The sequence below is a fragment of the Cydia fagiglandana genome, chromosome Z (assembly GCF_963556715.1).
Source record: "Cydia fagiglandana chromosome Z, ilCydFagi1.1, whole genome shotgun sequence".
NCBI classification, from domain to species: domain Eukaryota; kingdom Metazoa; phylum Arthropoda; class Insecta; order Lepidoptera; family Tortricidae; genus Cydia; species Cydia fagiglandana.
In genome coordinates, this window is record NC_085959.1 from 31,500,516 (window position 1) to 31,527,725 (window position 27,210).

The window sequence follows — 27,210 nt, forward strand, 5'->3', positions numbered from 1 at the left end:
GCCGCCTATTTTCGACAGAGGGGAACGCCTGTTAATGGCGGCTCCATGGTACAGAAGACTCACTCTAACAAAACGCGTCTGTCACGATCAGCACAGATATGGCCGCTAGGTGGCGACAGCGCCACGCGCGGCTTATGGCAAACCCCAAAATTGGGGTCGAACGGATGTACTTTCAGCTACCTGTAGCAAAGCGACGAAATCGCGGAGTGAGCCACGCCTGCTTTTGGGGCGTCGGAAAAGGGATGTCCTCATTGTCCTCGCTCATGGCACCAAGGCGGCAGATTTTTTTGTACAGAAAAAGACATTGACAGACAAGGCGTCTGCAGCCTTAGTGAGTATATTCTTTGGTCTGCAGCACCATAGCAGTGGCTTGGGCATGGCGGGCATGGCCCATCGTGTGTACTGGGGCTTTCAAAATATAGTCTGTGGTTTGACAGATAATGATGGGATGGAACTTGAAAGGATGATATGATATGTATATGTACGTATAAAGTTAATCGCTGGAGTGAAGTAAATAATTATTTCTATGAAATAAGAAAAGTGAATACGGAAAAACTAACTGATTTCATGCAAGTGCGGATATATCCACCTTTATCATCTTAATTAAATGTTGGACTTGTGGAATCATTGCTTATATTTTAGTACTAAAAAATGTTTAAGAAACTTAAAGATAAATTAGCAGAAGAAGTGAAGTCGTCACCACAGCGAATTCAACAATTCGCTCAAGCTGCACAGGTACTGCGTTTGAATAAATATTTACTCATAATAGTATGTTTCATATTATTATAACCACATGAAAACGAAAATTGAACTAGCCCTGCCCTACTTTCCTAATCTTGTAGTATCAGAAGAACCGTCGAATCATAAGCTGTATCTATCATGTTCACATCTATTCTAATGTAGTTGCAACGAATGTTTTATCACTATCAGCATAATAAGCTGTACTTAAATATGGTAAATTCGATTTCCTATAAAATTTTTGTTACTATCATATATTTTAGAATAAAGGGTCTTTACTTGATAACTAATATTTAATTATAGTTCCAAAATGCTGATCATCATTATTTATGACTTTTTCCACAGCATAGGCTACTTCTCAACCTCGGGCAAAAAAAATGCTACATCAATAAATTTTGTTGTACCTATGCCATTTTGTTGCTCCTGAGCTCAAGATCCATTTAAATATTTTAATTCTGTAGGATTTTAATCTTATTATTGAGCCACTCTTTATTACATGTCATAATTATATCTGGATCTAAGTAGGTTCATTGCATCTGTTTACCGGTGTTCTGCCTTTTCGCAGAACTATTTTTGGCGGAATTTCATTTGCCAACCAACATTTCGCCGACGTTTCACTTTGACAACTAACGATTAGCAAATTTTTGTATGACAACGTTTCAATTGGTAGAATTATTGTAAAGCAGATTATTATAACGCCTCTAAACTTTTGGGAGACTTATCATTTGTCAAATCTTTCACTTGGTCGAACAACTCTTGGACGAATAACGTTTCGTTGAAGCTACAGTTCGCTTTTCATACATTAGGCAAGTTACAAATAAGAAAAAGATACATACCAAACAATCAAAAATGGCCGAGTTGTTTGACTTTTTATAATGTATATTTTAATATTTGAAGCCAGTGGCAGTGAGCGAGCGAAGCGAGCGAGCAAGACCTTCCGGGGCAGAGCCGACTTGGATATGGTTAGGTTAGAAGACTAAGGCGGGAGCTTTGCTCCCGCCTTAGTCTTCGAGGTTATTTTTTTTTCAACAACCTAAAAAACGTAATTACACAGCAACTTTCGGGTCAAATATCCCAACTTTCGTGTCAAATATCTCGGCCGTTTTTGATTTTAGAGAAAAGTTATTCCTACAAAACGGCCCCCCTTTGGCACAGTCTGACCAAATGAAACGATTTGTAGACAATAAACAACTAAGTGTATATTATGCCAACTAAAACATTCTACGACATGAAAGTTGGCATTTTGAAAATTGGCATTATAAAACACAGACCAAACGTTTAGTTGGCAACTGTGTGGTTGGCAAATAAAAAAAAACCATTTGATAAATTGGGAAATGAAAATTCGGCGAAATGAAATTCCGCCAAACGTGAGTTGGGAAGTGATAATCGGCCATACCATTTTCGGCGATAAATAAGAGAACCCTGTTTACCGTCCAGTGCCTGTTTCCATCCACTTGGTGTATGCTACAAAGAATTGCGTATCGTTTTAATACGCAGGTATATATTCACAATATACGCATTTTTTTAATATATAGGCATATATTCAAATTATACGCAAATCTGTAGCAACTACGGCAACTGGAAATATTTAAAAATATAATGTTTTTTTACAATAGCAATTGTAATTAGGTACAGACCTCTTTTTAACTAGCGATATATCAATCGAATAATTGTATGTACCTGAAGCAGGACAGCCAGAGACAAAAATATAAAAGTCTTTTCGAGATATGTGATTTTTACATACATTATCAAAGATATGTTTTACTTGCTTGAAGTAATTTCAGAGTTGCTCTGCAAACAGTAAAATGTTTGACCATTATATTGTGTGTGTGTTCCAGGCGGCAGTAACATCAGCGTCTAGTAGCATTTCTGACATAACTAACAATGACCTGTTTTCCATTGGCGATAATGGTGAGTTACTCTTTATTGTTTCATTCTGTCATATTACTTACGACCTGGTGGTCTCTACCCACAGACAAAACATTCTCTAGACTGAGTACAGTCGCGCTACCCCCGCTGCCACGCATACGGTAATTTTACTCCATGTTCGAGTCGAAAGTGTCTTTGTGTGACGTCCGTGAACTCGTTCGTCGTTTGAACGGACCAATCATGGCACGGGACTTCGCTCACCTCGTCCCGCGCACCCCCGCATTTTTGGCAGCATCGGTTGCATGAAATAATTGCTCTAAACTCCGTCTAGAGGATTACTAGTCTATGTCTCTACCATAAACTCCATCCACAGTGTTGCACTAAGCTAAGCATTCATGTTCTATTCCGATGGATCCAGGGAGGATGGTTCTGGACAGGACTCCTTTGAATATTTGTCAGTGTTGCATCATCTGTTACTTACCCAAGAATAAAAGCAAGAGTGAATAGGAATGTCACTGAACTATTGTACCTTTAAATCTGTTGTCACTTTCTATCAAGTGGAGCTAAGGTCGACCACTGATCAGTTGTTAATAATCTGACAAGAGCAGCTGAACAATCTTTGATCTAAATGTTTGCAAAACAAACAAAACCAAAATATGCTTTTTCCAAGAGATAACACCTCGATTTTTCGCCCCCGCTTTCGAAAAGCCCCTTATATAGCAAATTACTTCAAAATCATTAGAGACGTTTCCGAGATCCCCGAAATATGAGTTGGAAACTGTCAAAGGCAACATGGATGGTGCCAGAATAGGTTTTACTGGAAAACCTATGCTAGCACCATCTGTAAACACTTTATAACACTTTATAACAGTGGCATTACTTGGAACTGTCACACATAGAGTGATTTTGCTGTGACAATTAACTACTGTACGTACATGTACATGTTGAGAATAGTTGAGAATAGGCAAAGAATATAATTAACTATAAAAAACACTTTAAGGCTTTTTTACAGTTACATACATATATATGGTGTTTAGGAGTCCTTTCTCAAACATGTTTGATGGGTTGGGTATTATTAAAATGTATTCTAGCTAAGTTACATGCCCTTGTTAATATATGAACCTGCCAAATGCATGACGTATTGACAGTATTCTATGATATAATGATCACTGACGGGACTGATGTTTGGTGGTTACTTTCTCCTTTCAGATATTTCTCAGAGTCGCTCTGTCAGACCTAGTGCTAGACCTGCAGAGCAAAATGCGTTCCAAGATGTCGCCCTGATGCAATCAGCTTCCATGCAAGCAAGCACAGAAGAAATTGATTTCCCGCCAAGACCTGAACAAAGCGTGAGTTTTATATTGTTCATTGTGTGCATATTTGAATGTTTATATATTGCATCTTATGAAGATAAATTAAACAATGCCAAATGTTACTAATAACTTTTCTGTGTCTACAAAACTTTGGATTATAAATAATTAATTTTAAATTTTTATATTTAAGCTGGAAAGTCACAATCAGAGGCGATTGTCAAACAGCTCTTTTGCCAGTGACGTCTCATTCCGGTTACCAAACTATGAAAGCCCCGCTCTGTACCACTTGCAGGTGAGTTTCATGGTTTTATTGCAGGTATGTTTAGTAGACACATATCCAAGGCTTTAAGTAGGTACTTCATTTGCATGATTCTTGTATGTACAGTGCTGTTTTGCAATAATGAGTAGGTTAGGTAGGTAGGTAGTGTACATATACGTACACTTCTACCTACTGGACAAAAGTTTAAGTTTACCCTATGGTTTAGTTTCCCACTGTGTTACTGTTCCCAAAGGTGTTCTTGATTAGTCAGCCGCAATTGCTGGAAATTTCTAAACAGCTCATTCTGTAATAAGTTATAGGCATGACGGGTCGGAGTCTCATGAGGGCCAATAAACGTGTTTATTTTTGTATTACTCTCTCTGTAACTGTTAAATACCAAACCTCAAACCTGGGTATAAATATATGAAAGAACTATAAGAGACAGGTATAAGCGCCCAATATTGATAACTGCTGGAACAAATACGGCCTTACACATCAAGCCGGGAATCGAACCCGGTAAAATCTGTAAAATGCGGAAGTCGTATTATTGCGACCTGATAGAAGCGCTAACAAAATTATAAATGTTAGTCAAAGTCACACTTGCTTATTGGTCGTAAAAAAGTCTGTTCAACTCTGACTTCTTTTGTAAGTTCTACTCACAGTTGATACATTTTTCCAGTGTATGTTTAATATTTCATGTATTTATTTTTTAGTCGGACATGGAAGTATCGGCGAGTGAAGCGGAGGAGCGGGGATTTTCTAGCGGAGCCGCCAGCCTGGACCGCGTAACCAAGGAGCAGCTGTATGCCGCGTACAAGCGCACACAGCAGCGCTATGAGAAGTACAGGACGCAATACGCCGACCTCGCCCGACATTATAAATTCTTGGAACGGGATAATGCCAAGGCTAGGGTAAGAATTAAGTTGGTGTCACTTTCGTTGTGGAATTAAAATGTGTAAAAGGAGAGCGAGTGAAAGGGTAGGTAGTTTTTATGAACAAACTACACATTTAAAGTTTTACAAATGCTGCTGCTACGAAAAGCTTTTCAGGTGCGAGTAAAGCTTAACTTTTTTAGGATTGAACACATTGGAATAAAAATTAATATATTTAGGGTCAGTTGCACCAAACCGCCTGTCAAAGTGTTCGCAAAATTTTATTGTATGGAAAGTTTCATAGATCTCTGCTGCGTGACGTTGATCAGTCTGTTAACTGTGATTGGTGCAACTGGCCCTTAATTAAAATTATAATATAACCTTAACCGTTGGGCCTGCGGTTCGGATATGTCCTTTGTTGGCATTACCAACCCAACCATTACGTAACGAAATTCTTAATATTTCAGAGTGTGCTGGTTGAAACTCAAGACAAAGCATTGAGGCGTATATCTGAATTGAGAGAACAATGTACTCTTGAACAGAGTGCCAAGGTATGGTACCTGTAGTTCGTTTTATTTAGCATTAGAAAGAACTTGAAAGAAGGTAGGCGATCAAGACATGCCTTTTAATTGCAAAACGCTTTTTAAAAATCAGTTACTATTTATTTATGAAAGTAGAAGAATAAAAATGATCGTATTAGATTCATAATTGTTACATATTTGCCGTAAATTATTTTTAAAATGTCTTTTTCAATTAAAAAACACTTCATGATTGTTTACCTTATTTCGAATGCTAAAAAACGAACTACTTATATAATATCTTTAAATAAAACTATAATTTTCAAGTTTGCTCTTATATAGTGACGACCGGTCTGGCCTAGTGGGTAGTGACCCTGCCTGCGAAGCCGATGGTCCTGGGTTCGAATCCCAGTAAGGGCATTTATTTGTATGATGATACAGATATTTGTTCCTGAGTCATGGGTGTTTTCTATGTATTTAAGTATTTGTATATTATATATTTCGTTGTCTGAGTACCCACAACACAAGCCTTCTTGAGCTTACTGTGGGAATTAGTCAATCTGTGTAAGAATGTCCTATAATATTTATTATTTATTATTTATTTATTATAATTTACTAAAAACATTTTACAGGCGCATTTGGAAAAGGCCTTACGTTTGGAAATCGATGAAAAAAATATGAAAATAGAGGCACTGCAAACGAAGATAACTTGTATGCAGGATGACACTGATAATAAAGATCCTAATAACGAAGAAGTAGTTATTAAAGAACAAGCTAAAGAATTGCAATTGATTGATTTTTCGGGAAATAATGACAGAAAAACATCAGGAGATGATGGTGTAGATAATGCGTTAACCAACAAGACTGAAAAATTAGAACAGTTATTGAACAAATATAAAGAATCATTGAAGCTATCCAAAGAAAAAAATGCACAATTAACTACTGACTTGCATCTTCTGACTACAGAAATAGAAAACAAAAATAAAGAAAATGAACAGTTAAAACATAGTGCTGAAGAGTTGGCAGAGACTCGAAAGAAAATTTTGGAATTACAAGAAAGCAATGAAGAACTACAAAATAAGTTAAATACTTATGAGTTTAATCAAATGAAAGAACAATCTGCGCTCGAGTTAGACTTGCAGAAAGCTCTAGAAGAAATAAAACAACTACAAGGTAAAATTGAGGTATTCAATAAGAGAGAAGAAGAATATGCCATATCTTTGGCTGAAAATAAACTAAGTATACATAAAGAATTGGAAAGTAAAGAAGCCGAGATTAAATCACTTAAAGATCATTTGTCAGCATGTAAAAATGAGTTACAATCCCTTAATATAGTAGTCAATGACTACAAGAAAAGTATGTCATCACTAGAGGATGAAAAGTGTAAACTAAATAGTAATATTAGTGAACTGAATTCTATAAAAGCCCTAGTATTGGAGAAAGAATCACAGATTAAACAACTAACACTGAAATGTAAAAATATAGAACAGGCCAAAATCAAGGCTGATGAAGAATGTAAATGCCTACAACTCCAAATAAAACAAGAGACAGCTGAAAAATTAGCAATGGTTGACAGAAATGCTTACTTAGAGACAAAAAATACAAAACTAACCGAAGAAAACTCTAAAAAAAAATCTCAAATGAATGAGTTAGAAACTCAGCTGCATGTATTAAGAAAAGATAACGAAGAACGAGAAAACCGGACCGACCAAAATAAAGTTCTTGAAGAGCTTGAATCCTGGCGGAACAAGTATTATACTTTAGAATCGGAGATTCAGGACGAAAGAGATGAATTGGTCAAATTACAGTCAGAAATAGAAAAATTGTTGCAAAATCACGAAGTTTCTCAATCTCGTAACTTGCAACTTCTTGAGTCAGTTTCAGAACTCACTGCAAAGAACGCCTTCCTAAAAGAAAATAGCGACCAAATCAACAAGAAGTGTTTGGAATTGATTGACGAAATATCAATACTTAAAAATATAGTTCACGACACAGGGTCGGATGCAAAACTGATGAGACAAAGCAACGAAAAGTTATTATCACAATTAGGGAACAAAGTGTCTGAATTGATTAAACAGACAAATGATGATCAAATAGGAAATTTCAAGGCAACTATTGAAAAACTTCAACAGGAGTTGTCTATTGCTCAAAATAATCTCATGGAGTTAAAACACCAGTTTGATACAGCTTCAAAAGACTTAATTGAGTGCCGCGAAGTCAATAATAAATTGAATGAACAAATAAAATCGCTACGCTCAGATAAGACTACTATGGATATAAACATAAAAAAAGCTGAAGATAATTATCAAGGTACCCAATCCCTGTTAAATCGGTTGGAAAATGATAAATCTGTTTTATTGACAAAAGTCACTGAGTTAGAGGTTTTAACTGCGTCTCTTCAAAGTACTATTAGTCGTGAAAGAGAAGAAAACTTACCATTACAAGAAAAGTTACTTGTACTGGAAAAGGAGAATAATAAACTGTTACTAAAACTAAAAGAAGCTGAGGTTGATAATGAGGATTTGAAAACGAAATTATCAGAAATAGAGGCTTTAAAATCACAAAATGAGAAACTTTTAGCTAAGAGCAGTGAAAGCTGCGCTTATATTAGGAAATTAGAAGATGACGTCAAGCTCTTGTCTCAAGAAAATAGCTTATTAAAGAATCAGTCACAGAATATCGCTTCTAATCTTAAGGCACTGGAGATGGAAATAAGTGAAGTGAGAAAGTCGCATTCAGAAATTGAAAGTGAAAAAGACCATCTGAATACCATAATACGGAAATTGGAAGAAACTGAAAATGCTAAACAATGCCAGACAAATGTAGATGTACAAACGGACGACAGCAGTTTTTCCCTAGACTTGCTTTTTGAGGAAAATAAAGTACTAAAAGATAAATGTGAACAGTTTAAGCAAGAAAAAGAAAGCCTTTACGAAAAGCTTATAAGCGTTGAACATGATAAAGATACATTAGTTGCTGACATTGCAACACAAAAATCTTATACCTTGGAATTAGAAGAAGAAAAGAAGAAAGTTACTGAAGTTAATTCTGAACTATTGTCAAAAATATCGATCCTCGAAGACATGTCGAGAGATAAAAATGAAGCGGTAAACGAGCCTGAATTAGAAGATATCAAAAGAGAATGTGTTACACTTAAAGACGAAAATCGACGTTTAACATCTGATATCGAAGGGCTTCAAATGCACCTTGCAAAAATATCTAAAGAAAACAGTACGTTGAATGATAAACTACGAGAGTTAATTGCAAGTGAACATGTAGATAAAGGTGAGAACATTTCATCGGATTTCGTTGAATCACTAAATGGTAACCAATCCGATACAGACAGAATTAACGAATTGGTAAGAGAAAACATGTTGCTTGTTGAAGAAAACTTAGAATTGAAAGATCAGCTGCGCTCGCAAAACTATGGCGAAACATCTAACAATAATTCAACAGATACGGTAGAATATAAATCAGAAGTGGAAGTATTAAAAGAAAAATACAACACCTTGCTCGCTACAAAGAACAAGTATGAGAAACAATTATCAGACTTGGAGCTCATTAATAAGTCAATGAATGGAAATATACAGAATGTACAGGAAAATAACGAGAAACTCAGACTTTCTAACGAGAAGTTGGAGAGACGATTGGACGAAGCTCTCGTAAGCTTAAGGCATTTGCATTCTTTACAAGAAAATACCGAATTAGAATATTTGCGTAATGTTCTTTACGAATATTTAACCGGTTCAGGTACACATTCCGTTACACTAGCAAAGGTGTTAGCAGCTGTAGTTAAATTTGATGAAATGCAAACCAACATAGTTCTGCAGAAAGAGAAGGAACGCCAAGGCTTGGTAAGTTCATTTACCTACCTACTTATAAGAAACATATTCCCCTAAAACAATGCTATTCATAAATTCATTTAGTCTTTGATGACTTTGATACAATCGTTAAAAAGGTACATTATTTCATTAAAATAATAATTATATGGTGTGCAAAAGTGTCTTGCCTAACTCATTGTCTGTTCTTCTTTTACAGCTGCGGCAGCTTGGCTTACTATGATATCTGTGAAGGTTTAAGGATTAGGAGTGCTTTGAAGATTAGTGCAATGTTCTAGTTATAAAAAAAAACATTTTATTAAAACAAAAACAACTTGTAAATAGTTACAAAGTGTCCCCAACGTCATGTTTGTTTCTATTATACATATATACGAATGTTACACATTTTATAAAAAAATATTGTATTAATATCAATCGGACTGATCTATCAGTGAACTGTTATGTCAATACAGTCTTATTATTAAACTTTCTCCTATTTGCACCTTGCCACATTCATAGATTTGTAAATTTTATAACAATTTTCTAGCACTATCAGCAATTTCAATGGTTTACATTTTGTCACCATTATAATACATATAATGTATATCTGTCATCAAATTTACTGTTTGAATTTAGTTATAGATCAGTAACATCGAATTTAGAGTTACTTACGCCTTTAGGTTTTGCTTTAATTTTTTTTCATCGAGAGTAATTCGTGATACGGTCTCTTCATATATTCCACCAAACACCAAGGCTATAACCGCGAAAATCGAAGTGCGCAAATTGCGGGGATTTTCTCTGTCACTCTAATTACGCCTTCATTGGAGTAAATGAGAAAGATCCCGCAATTTGCGAATTTCGGTTTTCGCGGTAGCCGCTCAAGTGGCAATGAAAAAATCTGACGGCAGCTGTGCTGAGGGCTTACCGCGAACCACGTTCGACGTGTTGCCTCCCTGTCACACTTACGTACGAATTTACAAATGCGACAGAGAGGCAACACGTCGAACGTAGTTCACGGTAGGCCCTCTGGCCCCTATAGTTCATGCACGCTCCCCTAGTTCACAGTCGTACTAATTACACAGGCGTATTTTCGCGCCTTTAGATATAGAACGCTTACGCCCCGCCCGGAAAACGCGTCTTTGTGACGGAACCTTTAGACTTGATTTCTGCACTAATGATACCTACTAATTACAACAATATTGTCCCTTTAATGAAGTGTGCTGAGTGTGCACTACGGTATGTTGTAATATTTGAAGAGAAACGATGAACTGTTACCAATGTACCTGGGCATTTTCATTTAACTTGTACAAGTTAAGCGCGACTTAAGTCGTGTTTCAGTAACGTCTAACCGTTACATTCCTGACAAAATGTATGGGATTTGACATTGACCGTCAGTTTTGTAACGATTGCTAACCGGCCGTTAAAGGTGTTCAATTAAGTGAAAATGCCCACCTACCCAACATTGTTTAAATATATAAACGTGTATTTTATACACATATTCTTGGGCATTTATTTAATGTTTAAGCAGCGTACTTATATGGACGTCAAGGATTGTAAACAACAATAATAAGTAGCTACGTCTACTTATTGTAATATTTCTAATACATTGTGCAGATTGTGCAATATCGGCGATGTGACCGAGTTGAATAGAAACAAGGTCCCGAATACCGGAGGGTCTCGTAAAAGATTACGATTAGATTATAGAAGATTACGGTCAATGTACGAAACTCGCTGAAAGTATTTTCTTTACAATAAAATTATTAAATTTTGATAAAGGCGAAAAAACCATGAACCTATTCGTCACACAGCAATGATCGCTTTATAAGGATTTAGGAATTCATTAACAATTTTTGCTGGATTACCTTTTTATCCGTATCCAAAGGGTAAAAACGAGACCCTAACTAAGACTGCCATTCCGCTGTCCGTCCGTCCGTCTGTCTGTCTGTCACCAGGCTGTATGTCATTAACCGTGATAGCTATACAGTTTAAAATTCTCACAGATGATGTATTTCTGTTGCTGCTATAATAACAAATACTAAAAACAATATAATAAATATTCAAGTGTGGCTCCCATACAACAAATGTGATTTTTTTGTGTATTGGTACGGAACCCTTCGTGCGCGAGTTCGACTCGTACTTGGCCGGTTTTTTGAGAAAGTGTGACATTAGCAAGGTTTTAGCGTAAGCTATGTTGGACTTTACGCACGATCATTTTTTTTTACTAAGACGATATAATTTACTATATTTAGAAAAGCTTCGTCCTCTATGATGATCCCTGACAGTTCATTTTTATATTTTTTTTTCAGCTGTCACGTAAAATGATGGTAGATACGTCTTGGAAGTATAGCCAGAGTACAGGACATTAATTTGTTTAGAAATGTAGCATATAAGTAACAAAGATACGTTAAAAGCGTATTTCGTAAATTTTTTTAAATTAAGCCTAACTCAATGCGACTTGTAAGAACTGACAGGGATTATCATTCTACGTGACAAGTATAATTGGCAAAATTAATACAATAATAACTAATGCCTAAAATAATAATATTGTAACAACGCATCGTATTAATTTGTAATATATTGTTAATCTTTTATTCAATTAATCTAATCATGGAATATTAAGTTATGTAAATGAAATTAGCTTAAATATGTAATATAACAAGGTTTTAATTTGTAATATTTTATCAAATAAAACACTATTTAAATTAGTTCCGTGTAGTCTTATTCATAATTTCCAGACTTGTCCGAATCATCAGAGTCCGAATCCTCAAAGTCATCATCATTATCACCCAAATTTAAATTATCCATGTTTTTCAGCATTTCTTCAACTTGCGATATTATCTCAGGTGTCATGTTACTGTCTCCACCGTGGGTTTTATTAATAGCCCTGAAAGACAAATAACTGCAGTTACTTAATAAAAAAATCACATGGTAGGTTTGCATAGATGGCGCCATTATAGCTTTCCTCCTTTTCTATGAGATTTGGCTTAAAATCCCGTTAAAACTAAAATACCGTTAATAGTAAAGTAGAGAAGGGTGTAAGGGGTTCCACACAACATCTCTCGGGACCCAAGCCAACCTCACCTGCCCGTGGTGCACCCTGCCAAACAACAAACGAGGCATAACTGGCGACCCACCAACCCGCACTGGACCAGCGTGGTGGGATTAAGGTCCAAACCTCCCTATGATGTACAACTCCCCGAATAGGCCCCGAGTGCTCGGCGGTGCTGGGGATAGCATCCCCAGAGCCAGGGGTGCTAAGAATCCCCGAGCGAGGACACCCATTATAAATCAAACGACCTTGGCACGTAAAATGGATACCGAAACGCTCAACGTATTAACTTACAACGTCCGGACCCTGTTAAAAGAGGAGCGTCTGATAGAGCTTGAAAACGCTCTGGAAAACGTAAAATGGGACATTATAGGCTTGTCAGAGGTGAGAAGACCAGGCGAAGAGACGGAAGAAAGAAATAGTACAATATTCTACCACTTTGGAAATACCGGCGGACAGGGCGGCGTGGGTTTCCTTGTAGCTAAAAAGTGGAAGGATAACATAATAGAATTTTGTAGCTACTCTGATAGGATCGCAATTCTCAAGTTTCAGTTGACAACAAACCAAACCCTGACGGTGATACAGGTATACGCACCTACATCTGCGCATTGCGACGAGGAAGTAGAGGACTTTTACGACCTTCTCAATAAGGCCTGTGACGATCATCGAGGGTCTTGGAACATTATCCTCGGTGACTTCAACGCCAAGATAGGTCTCAGGCAAGAGCTGGACAACGATCAAATTCTAGGGCCATACGGGTTGGGTAACCGAAACATACGTGGCTCTCGTCTGATCCAGTTCGCGTTTGGTCAAAGCCTGAAGGTTTGTAATAGTTTCTATCTCAAGAAACAACATCGTCGATGGACCTGGGTGTCACCCGATGGGGAAACCAAAAACGAAATTGATTTTGTACTCGCATCAAATAATGACATAGTCAGAAATGTAGGCATTCTAAATAAAGTAAAATTCAGCTCAGACCACCGACCACTTAGAACTACGTTAACCTTCAATTTCAAACTACATCGCAAGAACATATTTTCAAAACGCTACATAAAACTGGACCGAGCCACATTAACAGCTAATTATGATCGATTTAACTTAGAACTTCAAAACAAATTCAGCACTTTAAAGCTAGATGACGTCGACACAGAGACCCAGTACAACAATATTATAGACGCGGTTACATCAGCAAGTAAAAAAGTCACAGCCACTCGAAAGAAACAGACATTACTATCGACCAATTCAATAAATTTAATAGAGCAACGAACTAAATTCAAAATAGGCTCAGCGGAATATCGTGCAATAGATAGAAAAACTAAACATAGCATACGAACTGATATCCGAAACTACAACACTAATTTAGTCAAAACAGCATTAACCAAGAACAGATCACTCAGAGTAGCTAGAAATGGAATATCTAAAGGTCAAAAATGGATATCCAGTCTGAAAGATGAAAATGGTAACAAGCATGGCAATAGAAATAAAATAATGGACATATGCACAAAATTCTATACTTCCCTTTACTCCGACCCCCAAACTATACATAGCAATAGCACTGAAGAATACTTCTGCGCTGATACCATCCCTCCTGTAACAGCCGACGAAGTGGCAAAAGTCTTGTCCACAATGAAGCTGGACAAGAGCCCCGGGACCGATGGTATAAGCACAGAGGCGCTTGTTTTTGGCAAACAAAATCTTTTACTCCCTTTATGCAAATTTTTCAATGATATATTAAAAACAGGACAAATTCCCCAGAAACTACTTCATTCCAATATTATACTGCTCCACAAAAAAGGGGATAAAAGTGACATAGCCAACTATCGACCAATTAGCCTGGTGTCTCACATCTACAAGACATTTATTAAAGTGATAGAGGGTCGCATTGCTGGGCAACTAGACCGCCACCAGCCTCCCACACAAGCTGGATTTCGCCCTGGATTCTCCACAGTTGATCATCTCCACACAGTCAACCAGATCATCGAAAAATATACTGAATTTAAACTCCCTTTATACTTGGCATTTGTTGATTATACTAAAGCTTTCGATAGCATCACCCACTCCTCCATAATAACCGCACTATACAACCAAAACATCGAACAGACCTACATTAATCTTATCAAAACCATATATAAAAACAGCACAGCAGACATTAAACTCCAGTCTTCCGGACCAACGTTTCGGGTACAGCGAGGTGTCAAGCAAGGGGACCCGTTATCTCCAAAACTTTTTACGAGCACGCTCGAGGAAGTTTTCAGGAGCCTGGCGGTCTCTTGGGAGGAGAATGGTATAGTCGTCGGCAACAGGAGGTTGTCAAACCTTCGCTTTGCCGACGACATAGTTCTCTTTGCCTCTTCTGCCACAGAACTTCAGCAAATGCTCCAAGATCTGAGCAACGCAAGCCTTCAAGTTGGACTTCAAATGAATCGTGCAAAGACTCAGGTGATGACTAATAGCACGAAACGTACGATCGAGGTAGACGGGCAGATTATACAATATGTCAACGAGTATATATACTTGGGCCAGTTAGTCTCTTTCAGTGACCGGCAAGACAAGGAAGTTGAGCGCCGTGTTCAAAATGCCTGGAAGAGCTACTGGTCCATGAAGGAGCTAATGAAGGGCGACCTTCCTATGTCACTGAAGCGTAAACTCGTTGACATGTGTATTCTGCCTGTCTTAACCTACGGTGCCCAAACATGGTCGCTCACTGAGGGTCAGAAGTCCAAATTGAAGGTTTGCCAGCGAGCAATGGAGCGCAGTATTCTAGGTGTCAAAAGGATGGATCGCATCCGAAACACCACATTGCGCTCCAAAACACGCATAGCTGACGTGGGGGAGAAGACCGCCAGGCTGAAGTGGGACTGGGCGGGTCACGTATGCCGCATGCATCCGGATAGGTGGGCTAGTATAGCCACCAAGTGGATGCCGCAAAAGAAGCGCGGACGTGGCAGGCCCAGACGGAGATGGCGGGATGACTTGGACGCCTTTATCAGTGGCTGGCAGGAGAAGGCACTACAACGGGAGTCATGGAAATCAGGGGGAGAGGCCTTTGCCCAGCAGTGGGACACCACAACAGGCTAACCAAAAAAAAAAAAAGTAAAGTAGAACGCGCGCTTTTCTGTACGTCCATACAAACATAGTCACTTCCTCTCTGGATATTACATCATAGAAAATATGTGACGTCCCACGGGCAAAGGTACCTTATGGCGGGTATGGAGTTATGCATACCCCAGTAATCTATAATAAATAAGCTATCGATAACACAAAAGATCAACCTTCTAAGTTGCGTAGTTACAGAGATATGATTTTTTGAAAATAATGTTGTGAAATGAGCAACTTTACGATAGAGAAGTTTTAAGTTTAGCCGCCTAAAAAACTATGTTCCTGAAGTAAGTTACATAGTTGACTACAAATAATAATACCTTATATATCTGAGATTTAAAAAATGTTGCGACTTGTTCTGTAATGCAAATCGAAACCTTTGATATCGACTGATTTATGTGTATACTAACCAATCTCTTGAAAATAAAGTTTTATTTCATTTTCACGATTGATTGCAATGAGCTCTCAAGATTTAAATTGTATCTATTAGAAAACGACACTGAGAGACAGTTTAAGCAAAAAACAATACCGATTTAGAGGTGAAAATGTATTTTCTGACTTTTTCATATAAAATCAGAAAATTGAATATTTTTACTTTTAATGTAACACACAATCAATTTTTCTGAGCACATATGAAAGAAATTCTGTCATTCAAATGAAATAAATCCTAAAACCCCAACTAAATACTATATTTAACCCCTTATGCCACTTTAAACTTACATAACAATTACAGTATTTGCTCCATACATTTACGAAAAGGTACCTTATGGAAATAAATCTAATAATACATCACTACAAAACATCAATCACATTGAAGTTTATCTTTTATGAATAGAAAATATTAATTTACATTAAACTGACACAAATTTAATTAGTTCTTCGTCATAATAATCTTAAAAAAGACCAATAATTTGTATGTAATGAAAAGGTACCTTGTGGTTAAGTTACATGATGAGGCATGATGATGATGGAACAGTTAGGATAAACTAATAATATTTTGGGGTAAAGATGGTATAAATCGTCTATTTCTTATCAATAATATATTTTGGTTGCCATTGAAGACAAGCGGCATTGAGGTTCAATGACCTCAGATATTCCATAAGGTAATGCGTCGGGTATTGGCATTTTTCAGCAAACCAATGGCTGATTTATTGCATGCGACCTAACTAAATGAAGATTATACTAGTTAAGAAAGACTTGACGAGAGTAACTTTGGTATAATAGCAGGCTACTTGGATTTGTAATGTCGGTCGATGTACGGTTATAATATTTGCTTAGGCGCCCCAACCAGAACTGAAATTATCAAATTAGTTTTGCAGAATGCTAATACAGTTCTCTACCAAACTTCTTTTCCCGTATTGACTAGTTTTTTTTGGGAATTTTCAATCTTTTTTCCATAAGGTACCTTTTCGACTAAACTCTGAGACGACATTACTAGGCTTATAACTAACTTATAACAAAAATAAAAACAGGTAAACAAACGTTACGCATTAAGGTTTCAGATCACACAATAAAAAAAAATTGAGCATTTTTTCACCTCTTTACAAAACATTTCATATCTCCGAAACTAGAAACCCTCATAAGGTACCTTTTCCCGTGGAACGTCACATATTTTTACACAGTTTAATAGCACAAAATCGGGGGTTATGGAAAACCAGGGAAGAGGCCTTTGTCCACCAGTGGGACACTCAAATAAGCTAAGAAAAAAAATAGATATAGGTAGGTATATTAATAATACAATTTTTTAATAATAAAACTTCAAACAGTAAAATGGAGATTAATTTTGATTGTGCGATTTTGGTTTTGAGATATTTCCTAAAAAGGGTTGAATGGATTTATCCGAGTTTAAAGTTAAGCGACACATATATAAGTCATATTTGCATTATGCCAGCAACACACATTGCCATATTTGCGCATCTTTTTCCTTAGCATAGCAGACAAGTAACACAAAGCAACGTAAGTAACAAACCATGAAGTTAATTGCAAGGATAAATAAATTACAAATAATTTGTAAACATCTAAGTTAGTTAGTTCACTTAAAATTAAGAGCCATGGCACATGACATTTAACCTGAGTCCAACATTGTTGGAGACTGGAGTATTCTAATAAAAAATATTTCGTTTCATTGCACACAAATGTCATAATTTCATAATCTCCTAAAGATTAAAAAAACATAGTCCAAAATTGCCTAAAAACCTTTAACTTACATTATGCTTTTTTTATGTGAACAAGATATAGACATTTTGGGGTTCAAGCATTTTGATACTATTCCATTTTGAGAACTAGGAATGGTTTTAGTTTTAAATCTATTTTTAGATTATAACCTTGTGTGTAATTGATCTAGTCTGTTCGAGGTACGGAAAACGGTGAAAAATATAGATAATACTCCTAAAAATACGTGTGATAAATATCTCAAAAAGTATTAATATTTAAGAAACCAAAATTAATATTATAAAAGAGGAGGATATTTCCAATCAAACATTCCATACTTGCAGAACTGTATTTCCATTATTTATACTTCTTTTTCAACGCTGAACACAGCGCTCCGCGCCTCATTTACGGGAAACGCGCGCGGCGTGAAAAAGCGTTACGTACCATTAAATATAATTTTAAAGGTATTAAATATTCATTGAAAAAAAAAAAAATGGTGTATTTAAAATATGTCAACAAATGTAATACTTGTAGAAATGTATCTTAAAGTTATTTTTTCAACAGGTTAGGCAATTGTTAATGAACAAAATTTTCTCGAAATTCCTTCTTCATTGAAAACGAAAAAAAACAGTATAAATAACTATTGCAAAATTTTGTCGTTTTCTAGAGCCCTTCTCATATATAGATGTTTAATAAGATCACGATATAAAAGTTCTGAAAAAATTAATAGTTTGGTTATAATATTGTTTTATATTTTACAATTTTACCTTGATTTTTCGTTCTACGTAAATTTTCTATGTTATTCTAAAACTTATTTTAAGCAAACTATTAACTTTATTATAACTTTTATAATGTGATCTTATTAAGCATGTATATGAGAAGAGCTCTAGAAAACGACAAAATTTTACACTAGTTATTTATACATTTTATTTTAGTTTTCGATAAAGAATGAATTTCGAGAAAATTTTGTTTATTAACAATTGCATAACTTTTATACAAGTAGTACATTTTGTTGACATGTTTTAAATACACCATATTTTTTTAAAAATTTTCAAACAATATTTAATGTCTTTAAAATCATATTTAATGTTACGTAATGGTTGTTTCACCCCGCGCGCATTTCTCGAAAATGAGTCGCGGAGGCCTGTGTTCAGCATTGAATAAATAGTATAAATAATGGAGATACAGTTCTGCAAGTAAGGAATGTTTGATTGGAAATATCCCCCTCTTTTATAATATTAATTTTGGTTTCTTAAATATTAATACTCTTTTAGATATTTGGGAAATAAGACAAATCTACTTTTTTCTCCCTTTTTTTGTTAATAACTTTTGTAATTTTTTGTATGCTAATACACACTTCTAATACATTTTTCTATATATCATTACGAATCTAATGAGGTATCACACGTATTTTTAGGAGTATTATCTATATTTTTCACCGTTTTCCGTACTTCGAACAGACTTATCATGTAAATTGCTCACCAATTGGATTTTAAAACTTGGTATTTGCAAATGACTATTATTAAGTAACAAATTATACATATGTAGTAAATATTTTTAGCAATAAGCAATTACAATTATTATAGACTAGGAATTGCATGTCGACACAACAGAGGAAAGATGTGTAGCTGGCTATTGGACACATGAAAATAATACAAACTACATCACTTATATTGTAGAACAGAACAAAAAACACTTTAGATTTTTATCCATCATGGATATTTATGAACTTTCTGTAGATTACACAGAAACAATAGGTTAAGATTTCCTTACCGCATAATCGTGCGACGTTTACGTTCAGGTATTCCTTTCAACATTAATTGTAGGTCAACATTAGGCGCTTTTTCAACTTCTGTTTCGTTAGCCTGCAAAGTTAAACGAATTAAACATTCTGAATGTAAAGGTGCAAGTGCAAGAGCCATTGAAGATCTAACAAATGGTATGAACTTCAGTAGGTAATTATTATTAATTTTTTAGTTTCTGAGAGAACTCAAATAGTAAACCTAACTACACTATTCAACATTAGAATTATACCAATGCGCCTTCATATTAGCTACATGTAATGATATGTTAAAAATTTTGAGTAAAATCATAGGTAGCTCACCTCAACAGCTGTGTTGCATTTAGCACATACATTTCGTTTTGTTGCGCATTTGGTACATAATATGTGATATGCATATTTTATAGCTTTCTCCTCACATCCCACGCATTTTCTGGGTGCCGTTAATGCTTTGTATTTTTTATATTTGATTTTCCAGTCAATTATATCTTTGCAACGTTTACACACTCCTGTGACGTCTAAATTATTCAAAAATTTAGTTTTATTAGTTTTATCGTGTAAGTCATTTTTATATGCGGTTTTGTTTTGATGTTTTTGAGGCCTTGTTCTCGTTGCATTTCCTCTGGATGTACTCATGCTAAACAATTATTTTTTGGCAATTATATTATCTGAAACACGAACAGCAGAACAGGGCACACGTTGTTTACAATAACCTATTATAACCTCAAACTCCTCAATACCTACTGACAATTTGACATTATGATTTTTTCTTATACCATCGTCTCGGAGGGGCAATGATCATAGATTATACTGCTTCATCACAAAATTAAAAGCCGTAACTGACGAGCGCACTAGACCACGACCTTGGAGCAGTTATAGGAATAGCGTATAGACTTTCCACCAACTTTCCATCTTAATACAGAATTTATATAGTGCGTCAAGCAAATCTTGTCAGTAGCAATGTAAAGCAAACTAAAGTAGGGCAACACTCAAAGAGTAGTATTGCGCTAAGAAAAGCAGCAATGTACAATGTACATCGAACCAAAACTTTTTTTTCCGCTGAGCGCGCCTTGTCACGGTGTACGTCAATTCAAATTGTCACTCGCGGATTCTCTATTGAAAATGTTTGAAATTGTTATTAATACGTATGGACGGACAATTTAAAAGCGGTGTGTGATGTTGATAAAAATGATTAACTAATTTGAAGATCTCAAAATAAAATTGTAAGTGGACTATGCCGTTAAACAAGAATGTATGATTAAAATCATTGCTTCAGCAGGTAGATGTCATACTGGATTTTCATATTTTATTAGATTTCTCAGTTGGCACTGTAGGCATTGTAGGCACCTTAGCTTTAATTAAGCACAGTCTTATTTAATATATTGGTATTTAATGGTGACACAGCAGAAATATCTCTTGAAATAGAATCGATTCAGAATGTAAACATTGTAAACCATTTGTAAACAAACAAGATGATGGCTGTCATTCGCGATCCACATTCCACAGATAAAACACAGATGACACGCGATTTTCGAATTATTCGAACACAGTGTTGCTAACCCGCGATTTTTCAAATTTGCCGCCGTTTGCTACTGACAAGATTTGCTTGACCCAGTATAGCAGCTCAAACAACACTTAGGCCAAGAGGCCTAAGTTTGTAAGAACAAACGAGTGCTTATTCCACGCGCGTTAATAAAAGCGCTTGAATCCGTCCGCACGCTAAATTAGATTTAACGACAAACGCTTAAAGTCGAAAATCCAACAACGCTAATAAAAAGCGCCACCGCCATCGTGTGAATTTGTCTCGGAGTAATTAACAACGGAGACGCCATGTCTAAAATTTTCGGTACAAAATAGTCTGCCGTTTTTTGCGGGGGAGGGGCACATCAAATGTATAGGTACGTCATGTCAGATAAACGTCAGTCCATACATATGGTTGACCATTGGCCGCCTATTTTCGACAGAGGGGAATGCCTGTTAATGGCGGCTCCATTGTTAATTACTCCGAGGAATTTGTGACATTCAAACGTGAGTTGTAAAAGCGCTCGTGGGTATGGTGCCTTACCTTTTGCACCTACATTTTTAGGGTTCCGTACCCAAAGGGTAAAACGGACCCTATTACTAAGACTTCGCTGTCCGTCCGTCCGTCCGTCCGTCCGTCCGTCCGTCCGTCTGTCACCAGGCTGTATCTCACGAACCGTGATAGCTAGACAGTTGAAATTTTCATAGATGATGTATAGCTGGTCAAGCAAATCGTGTCAGTAAAAAAAGGCGCGAAATTCAAATTTTCTATGAGACGATATCCCTTCCCGCCTACATTTTTCAAATTTGCCGCCTTTTTCTACTGACAAGATCTGCTTGACCAAGTATATTTCTGTTGCCGCTATAAAAACAGAATAAAATAATGATTTAAATGGGGCTCCCATACAACAAACGTGATTTTTGACCAAAGTTAAGCAACGTCGGGAGGGGTCAGTACTTGGATGGGTGACCGTTTTCTTTTTGCTTTTTTTTTGTTTTTTTTTGGAGTATGGTACGGAACCCTTCGTGCGCGAATCCGACTCGCACTTGCCCGGTTTTTTCAATTTGCCGCTTTATTCTACTGACGGAAATGGCTTGACAACTATAACAACTGTGGCCTATTTTATAAAGCTACAAGTTACAATTTACAAGCGGAAGTCTCTTTCTAACCCTATGTGTTAGAACGAGACTTCCGCTTGTAAATTGTAACTTGTAGCTTTATAAAATAGGCCACTGGAGTCGCCTTGTATGTAATTTTGTGTACAAAACCATCAAAGCGAAAAAGGGATTCGAAGCGATTATTTTCAAAAATAGTCACTTAATCAAAAAACTTTTAAGAAACATTAAATTTGTTAACTGTATTAAAAGGAGATTTTGTTCACTGTTTATGAAGTGGCAAAGTATTCTTGTTCGTACTGCTGAGGTGTAAATCTTTTATCCCATATAGCCCAAATAACCTATGTTAACAATTCATTTATTCACGTTCTATGTCCCTCTTTGGGTCACAGATATGGATTTTGTATGGGGCTCTACGTGTTGGCTTCGGCTCCGCGCACGCCTCCCAAAGGTCAGGGGTCAGAACACCATTGTTCCGTGATGGGAAAGACATACAATAATATTAATAATAAACCCCCAGGGCAGCTTGTGGCGAGCTGAATGGGAAGTGACGTCCCTTGGGTCCCATACCCCCGAGAGTCGGCCAGGCCCCTCTCTCCGGCTTGCCTTCATTGGCCGGCTGGAGTGAACACTGAGCAGGGGCCGCAGGACTCTCACCTCTGGCTTGCCTTAACCGGCCGTCCAGAGTGGGGTGTCAGAGCTATATGCTCGCAGGGCGGAAGTGAAACATGCCTAAGACGCGAGTTGGCACAGTGGCTGCTTACAGCCACTGGGTAGAAAGCGGTGCACACCTCTCCACGCCCTGAGCCGCTCACGTGATGTTGTCCCCTTGTCGCTCCGTGCGAGCGGCCGTTTTCGGGGACCCATATAGTGAGTTGGCGAGTCACCACCTGTCCGTTTTTTCGTGTTTTTAAACATAGATTGGGGCAGGTGCCATAGTATTTCCATAGACCGGTTACCAGTACACTAACATCTCAACACAATAGCCCAGTTTCTTTTGTTTCTTATCATTGCAATAGTCCTACACTAACCGGGGCTTATCCTTGGGTCCATTACTATAGTGCATACAGGGATAATCGTCGGGTGGTGTCACATCACCTTTTAGAGTAAATTGTCTTTTTACAAGGGGCCTCTGCGTGTTGGCTTTGGCTCCACGCACGCCTTCCAAATGTCCGGGGCCCCATGGTCCCGAGATTATGTAAAGGACGAACTTAATAATAATTCAGTAGTTTCGGAGCAAACAGGCTGTGACCAAACTGTGGTCCAGTTTTTGACGTTGATTATTAAACCTTTCATTTATTTCGGAGCTTGGATATGCCATAGACTAGGAATCCTCTAGACGGAGTTTAGAACAATTATTTCATGCAACCGATGCTGCCAAAAATGCGGGGGTGCGCGGGACGAGGTGAGCGAAGTCCCGTGCCGTGATTGGTCCGTTCAAACGACGAACGAGTTCACGGACGTCACACAAAGACACTTTCGACTCGACATGGAGTAAAATTACCGTATGCGTGGCAGCGGGGGTAGCGCGACTATGCTCAGTCTAGAGGATGTTTTGTCTGTGGGATATGCATAATAAGCATAAGAGAAGCTTTTTCTCTAATAGATAACTACTTATACCTACTTAATATATGTAATTTGAAAAATATTTATACATATTTTACTGGAACTTGAATTTCTTCCATCGTAAAGTTGTAAGTTGTGGACTAAAGTTACTTGATTTTACGGTACCTACTTTGCGTTAAAATATTTGTCGATATCTCTAGATAATAGGTTAATAATAGATAAATTTATATGAAATAGGAAGGAAATATGTAGGTCAATAAAACGACTGGCGATGGGTAGAGCTTATTTAATATTTGTTCGAGGAAATCCTCTATGGCATTCACAATGGTCGGTTTTCAGATGAAACAAACTAAATAGATGAATTATTTTTAAGAAAAAAATCATACCGCTAAATTATAATACAATCTATTCTAAAATAAATAACACAGTGACGTTCCTACATTTATACTTAGATACTGGCAATACAAATATAATAAAAAGTTAAGGCGATCTTAAACTAACATATTTTTTAAATTGTACCTACCTATTTCATAAAATAGGTACAGATAGGTAGGTATAATAAATAATTCATGTTCTCAATATGCATGCAAAATACCTTAAATACAGTAGGTTAGAATTTGAGCGTGTTAATTCGCGCTCTGAAAGGGTTCTGTAGGTACGTAGGTAGCCGGATACACACTTATACACAACACCTATCTAATTAGCAACATGTTCAGAATTGTAACATGACAGACGCTTCCTTCGGGAATTAGTAAATGACACTCACGACAGAGGGCCTACCTCGAATCACGTTCGAGGTGTTGTCTCTTTGCCGCACTTGTAAATTCGTACGTAAGTGTGAGAGGAGGGCAGCACGTCGAACGTGGTTCGCGGTAGACCCTCAGGCTTGACTTACCAACGTACATAATTTCCTTAGTCGGTCCATAAGCTCTGACGAAAGGGCTGTATTTTTTATATAAATTATATGCTTAAATTATCATTAATATGTAGGTACCAGTCGTTTACTGTGAGCCCACTGACACAAGATACAAAGGCCTTTATGCACCTTACTTAATTCAGTATCCTAATTAAATAAAATGACTTAGTAATCGCGTTCAGCAAGCAAGCATTTAAAGAAATACCTAATTAGTCGTAATTACTCTAGCCTGCCTGCACTAACTTCTAGATACATGTTTTTATTTTATTTTACATGGTCTGAAATGGGCCTATTATGGGACTTCCTAATTTTTAAAAGGTGTTAAAGGTATAAGTAGGTATATAGTACGTTACTTAATATGTAGTGTAGCTATAGTGTTGATTCATGTTAAGATCGTAGGTATGTATTGGAAATATTTGTGACATAACCATTGACATAACTTATAGCCCGACTAAGTAAACACTTAGTAAAGTTAATGTGGAAACCCATATTAACTTTAGTTGCAGTAAATGCACTTGAGGCTTCTTGGTCTGTCTGATACAGTAGGCCTACCTAGCTTCAAGTTGTAATAGAAATGTGACGTTGTACGCGGCGGTATCACCGGGGAATCAATAACGCCTCAGTGTACCTAATGCCTAAATGCTCCTAACTCACTAGCGGACACCGACGTAATATGTACTTATTAAATGATTTAAAATATGGAACCCTAAATAATGTCCTAAGTAGTAAGGCTCCGTTAACGATGCTGATGTCGAGGGATTTTTCGCCCCGCTGTTTATAGTTTTGCGACTTTCGCGACATGTTACCGCGCTGGTTTATAGCGAGGCATTCATATCTTGAACCCGATACGATCGCATCAACTCCATTTGATAATGAAATGGAATATAACTCTTGGTACGTTTGATCCTAATACTTATTTATGCCACTTCTTACCTTTCTATCACTTACGAAAATTACGTAGGTTCTCTAAAAAAATAATTAAAAACTTAACAACTTATGACACCTGGCACGCTTATTATTCTATAACTCCTCCATTGTTGAGGAATGTGGTCTTTGCAATCTGGAATAGCTGTTCTGACATTTTGTCACTGGTTTCTTTGACCATTTTAGTGAAGTGGCCTTCGGGATTGCTGAGGAGTTTGTAAGGGTGGTCGAACTCCACCAGGCGGCCGGCGTCCATCACCATGACGCGGTCGGAGTCCATGATGGTGTTGAGCCGGTGCGCCACCGTCAGCACGGTGCAGTCCGCGAAACGTTTACGAATGGTTCCCTGAATGAACTCGTCCGTCCTGAAAATATTACATTCACTATCATGATACTGCTATGTTAACTGACGATATGATCATAGGGTTCTTGAAATAGGTAGGTAAGTAAGTACATAGAAATAGCGGAAAAGAGCAGGGACACGTTTAGGCGTACTTCCTATATACTGCCTTAACTACGTAAGCGCACCAATGCATAAAATGCTAGGTGCTTTTGTTTTTTGGAAATAATTGTGACCTAAGTATAGGTACCTACTAGAGTTTACTACTGTTTCGCGAGTTTGCTTTATTTGTACTGTTCTTTATCTTTCGTGTAGTGTTCGTTCGTGTGTAGTAGTTTAATTGTATACAGACGACCCCAATACAATGAATGGGTATAATAATATTGTACTCACTTGGGGTCAACATTAGCGGTGGCCTCATCGAGCACCAAGATGCGGTTGCCGCGCAGAATGGCCCGAGCGAGGCACACCAGCTGTCTCTGTCCGAGCGAGAAGTTTGAACCGCCCTCTGACACTTTGAAGTCCAATGAGTGTATAGCTGACTTCAAATCAACCTGACAATAAAATCATATTGGGTCATATACATTTTTTAGCAAACTCGTTCGTGGCTCTCCTGTAGACATCACAAATTTAAAGCTATTTTTTGGGCGGCACCTTTACAGGCGGGTTACATATTCTCAGTACATGAGACTCGGTCTCAGTCTTTAACTTTGATTGTATTGTCCACAGAAGTGACCTTTTGCTAAAATGTGTTTGACCCTATTGTAAAATAAGAACGTGCTACAGGAGCAAGGTTTACAGTTAGTAATAAAATGATTCTTACTGCTTCAAGTGCCCTCCATAGCTGTTCATCATCGTAACTGTTGAACGGATCTAGGTTGTATCTTACTGTCGCAGAAAACAGAACTGGTTCTTGAGGTATGATGGAGATCTTGGATCGCAAATCCTGTAGGAAAAAAATGTTTATAGTAATGAATTTTATTTTTGATTGTATCTATAAATGAAAAACAGCATTATAGGACTCAATCCTCTAGCCGCCCAGAGGCCTATAAAAAGGTCTCCGGTTCCATTCTAATTTATTTTGACGAATCAATATTGCATTTGTATTGTCAAGTTTTGATGGCGGCTATAGGCTGAGACGAGTGTAATTAAACTTGCCTGTAAAGCCAACTGAGCCGTGTCGACGTCGTCGATGAGCACCTCGCCCTCGACGATGGCGAGTCGGAAGAGCGAGCTGATGAGCGAGGACTTGCCGGCCCCCGTGCGCCCCACAACTCCCACCTGAATCACGCGCATTGATTGAGAAGGTACTCATCATAAAATAATAATGCTTCTTACTTATATGTACGGTGTAGATTTAT

At 37.2% G+C, this 27,210-nt stretch overlaps 3 protein-coding genes across 3 annotated transcripts in view; 1 reads left to right on the forward strand and 2 right to left on the reverse strand.

Annotated features, from left to right (window-relative positions):
* The first annotated feature begins 469 nt into the window (after window positions 1–469).
* Window positions 470–12,092, forward strand: LOC134678592 (golgin subfamily A member 4-like). Its single transcript, XM_063537220.1, has 8 exons — window positions 470–735; window positions 2,577–2,649; window positions 3,817–3,956; window positions 4,111–4,212; window positions 4,893–5,090; window positions 5,519–5,602; window positions 6,202–9,423; window positions 9,608–12,092. Exons 1-8 carry the CDS (start codon window positions 652–654, stop codon window positions 9,629–9,631), a joined length of 3,927 nt encoding a protein of 1,308 aa, XP_063393290.1. The 5' UTR covers window positions 470–651; the 3' UTR covers window positions 9,632–12,092.
* On the reverse strand, window positions 12,031–20,198 carry LOC134678593 (uncharacterized protein C9orf85 homolog). The gene is made up of 3 exons (XM_063537221.1): window positions 19,791–20,198; window positions 19,460–19,551; window positions 12,031–12,271 (listed from the first exon to the last, which is right to left on the reverse strand). The coding sequence occupies exons 1-3, from the start codon at window positions 20,100–20,102 to the stop codon at window positions 12,106–12,108; spliced, it is 570 nt and encodes a 189-aa protein (XP_063393291.1). The 5' UTR covers window positions 20,103–20,198; the 3' UTR covers window positions 12,031–12,105.
* Window positions 20,199–23,939: 3,741 nt separating this feature from the next.
* Window positions 23,940–27,210, reverse strand: part of LOC134678867 (ATP-binding cassette subfamily C member 4-like) — a 51,054-nt gene continuing 47,783 nt past the window's right edge. The window contains exons 22-25 of the mRNA XM_063537587.1: window positions 27,008–27,130; window positions 26,673–26,795; window positions 26,243–26,403; window positions 23,940–25,874 (exon numbers count right to left, since the gene is read on the reverse strand). Of these exons, the coding sequence (XP_063393657.1) occupies window positions 25,601–25,874; window positions 26,243–26,403; window positions 26,673–26,795; window positions 27,008–27,130 (681 nt within the window). The 3' untranslated portion in view covers window positions 23,940–25,600. The remainder of the gene's footprint in view (window positions 25,875–26,242; window positions 26,404–26,672; window positions 26,796–27,007; window positions 27,131–27,210) is intronic.

Coding starts and splice junctions, on each gene's coding strand:
- LOC134678592 (XM_063537220.1), top strand. CDS start 652: ATGTTTAAGAAACTTAAAGATAAATTAGCAGAAGAAGTGAAGTCGTCA. Junction 4,213..4,892: donor CCGCTCTGTACCACTTGCAG/GTGAGTTTCATG, acceptor TTTATTTTTTAG/TCGGACATGGAAGTATCGGC. Junction 9,424..9,607: donor AGAAGGAACGCCAAGGCTTG/GTAAGTTCATTT, acceptor CTTCTTTTACAG/CTGCGGCAGCTTGGCTTACT.
- LOC134678593 (XM_063537221.1), bottom strand. CDS start 20,102: ATGAGTACATCCAGAGGAAATGCAACGAGAACAAGGCCTCAAAAACAT. Junction 19,552..19,790: donor AATGCAACACAGCTGTTGAG/GTGAGCTACCTA, acceptor TTAACTTTGCAG/GCTAACGAAACAGAAGTTGA. Junction 12,272..19,459: donor AAACGTCGCACGATTATGCG/GTAAGGAAATCT, acceptor TTTGTCTTTCAG/GGCTATTAATAAAACCCACG.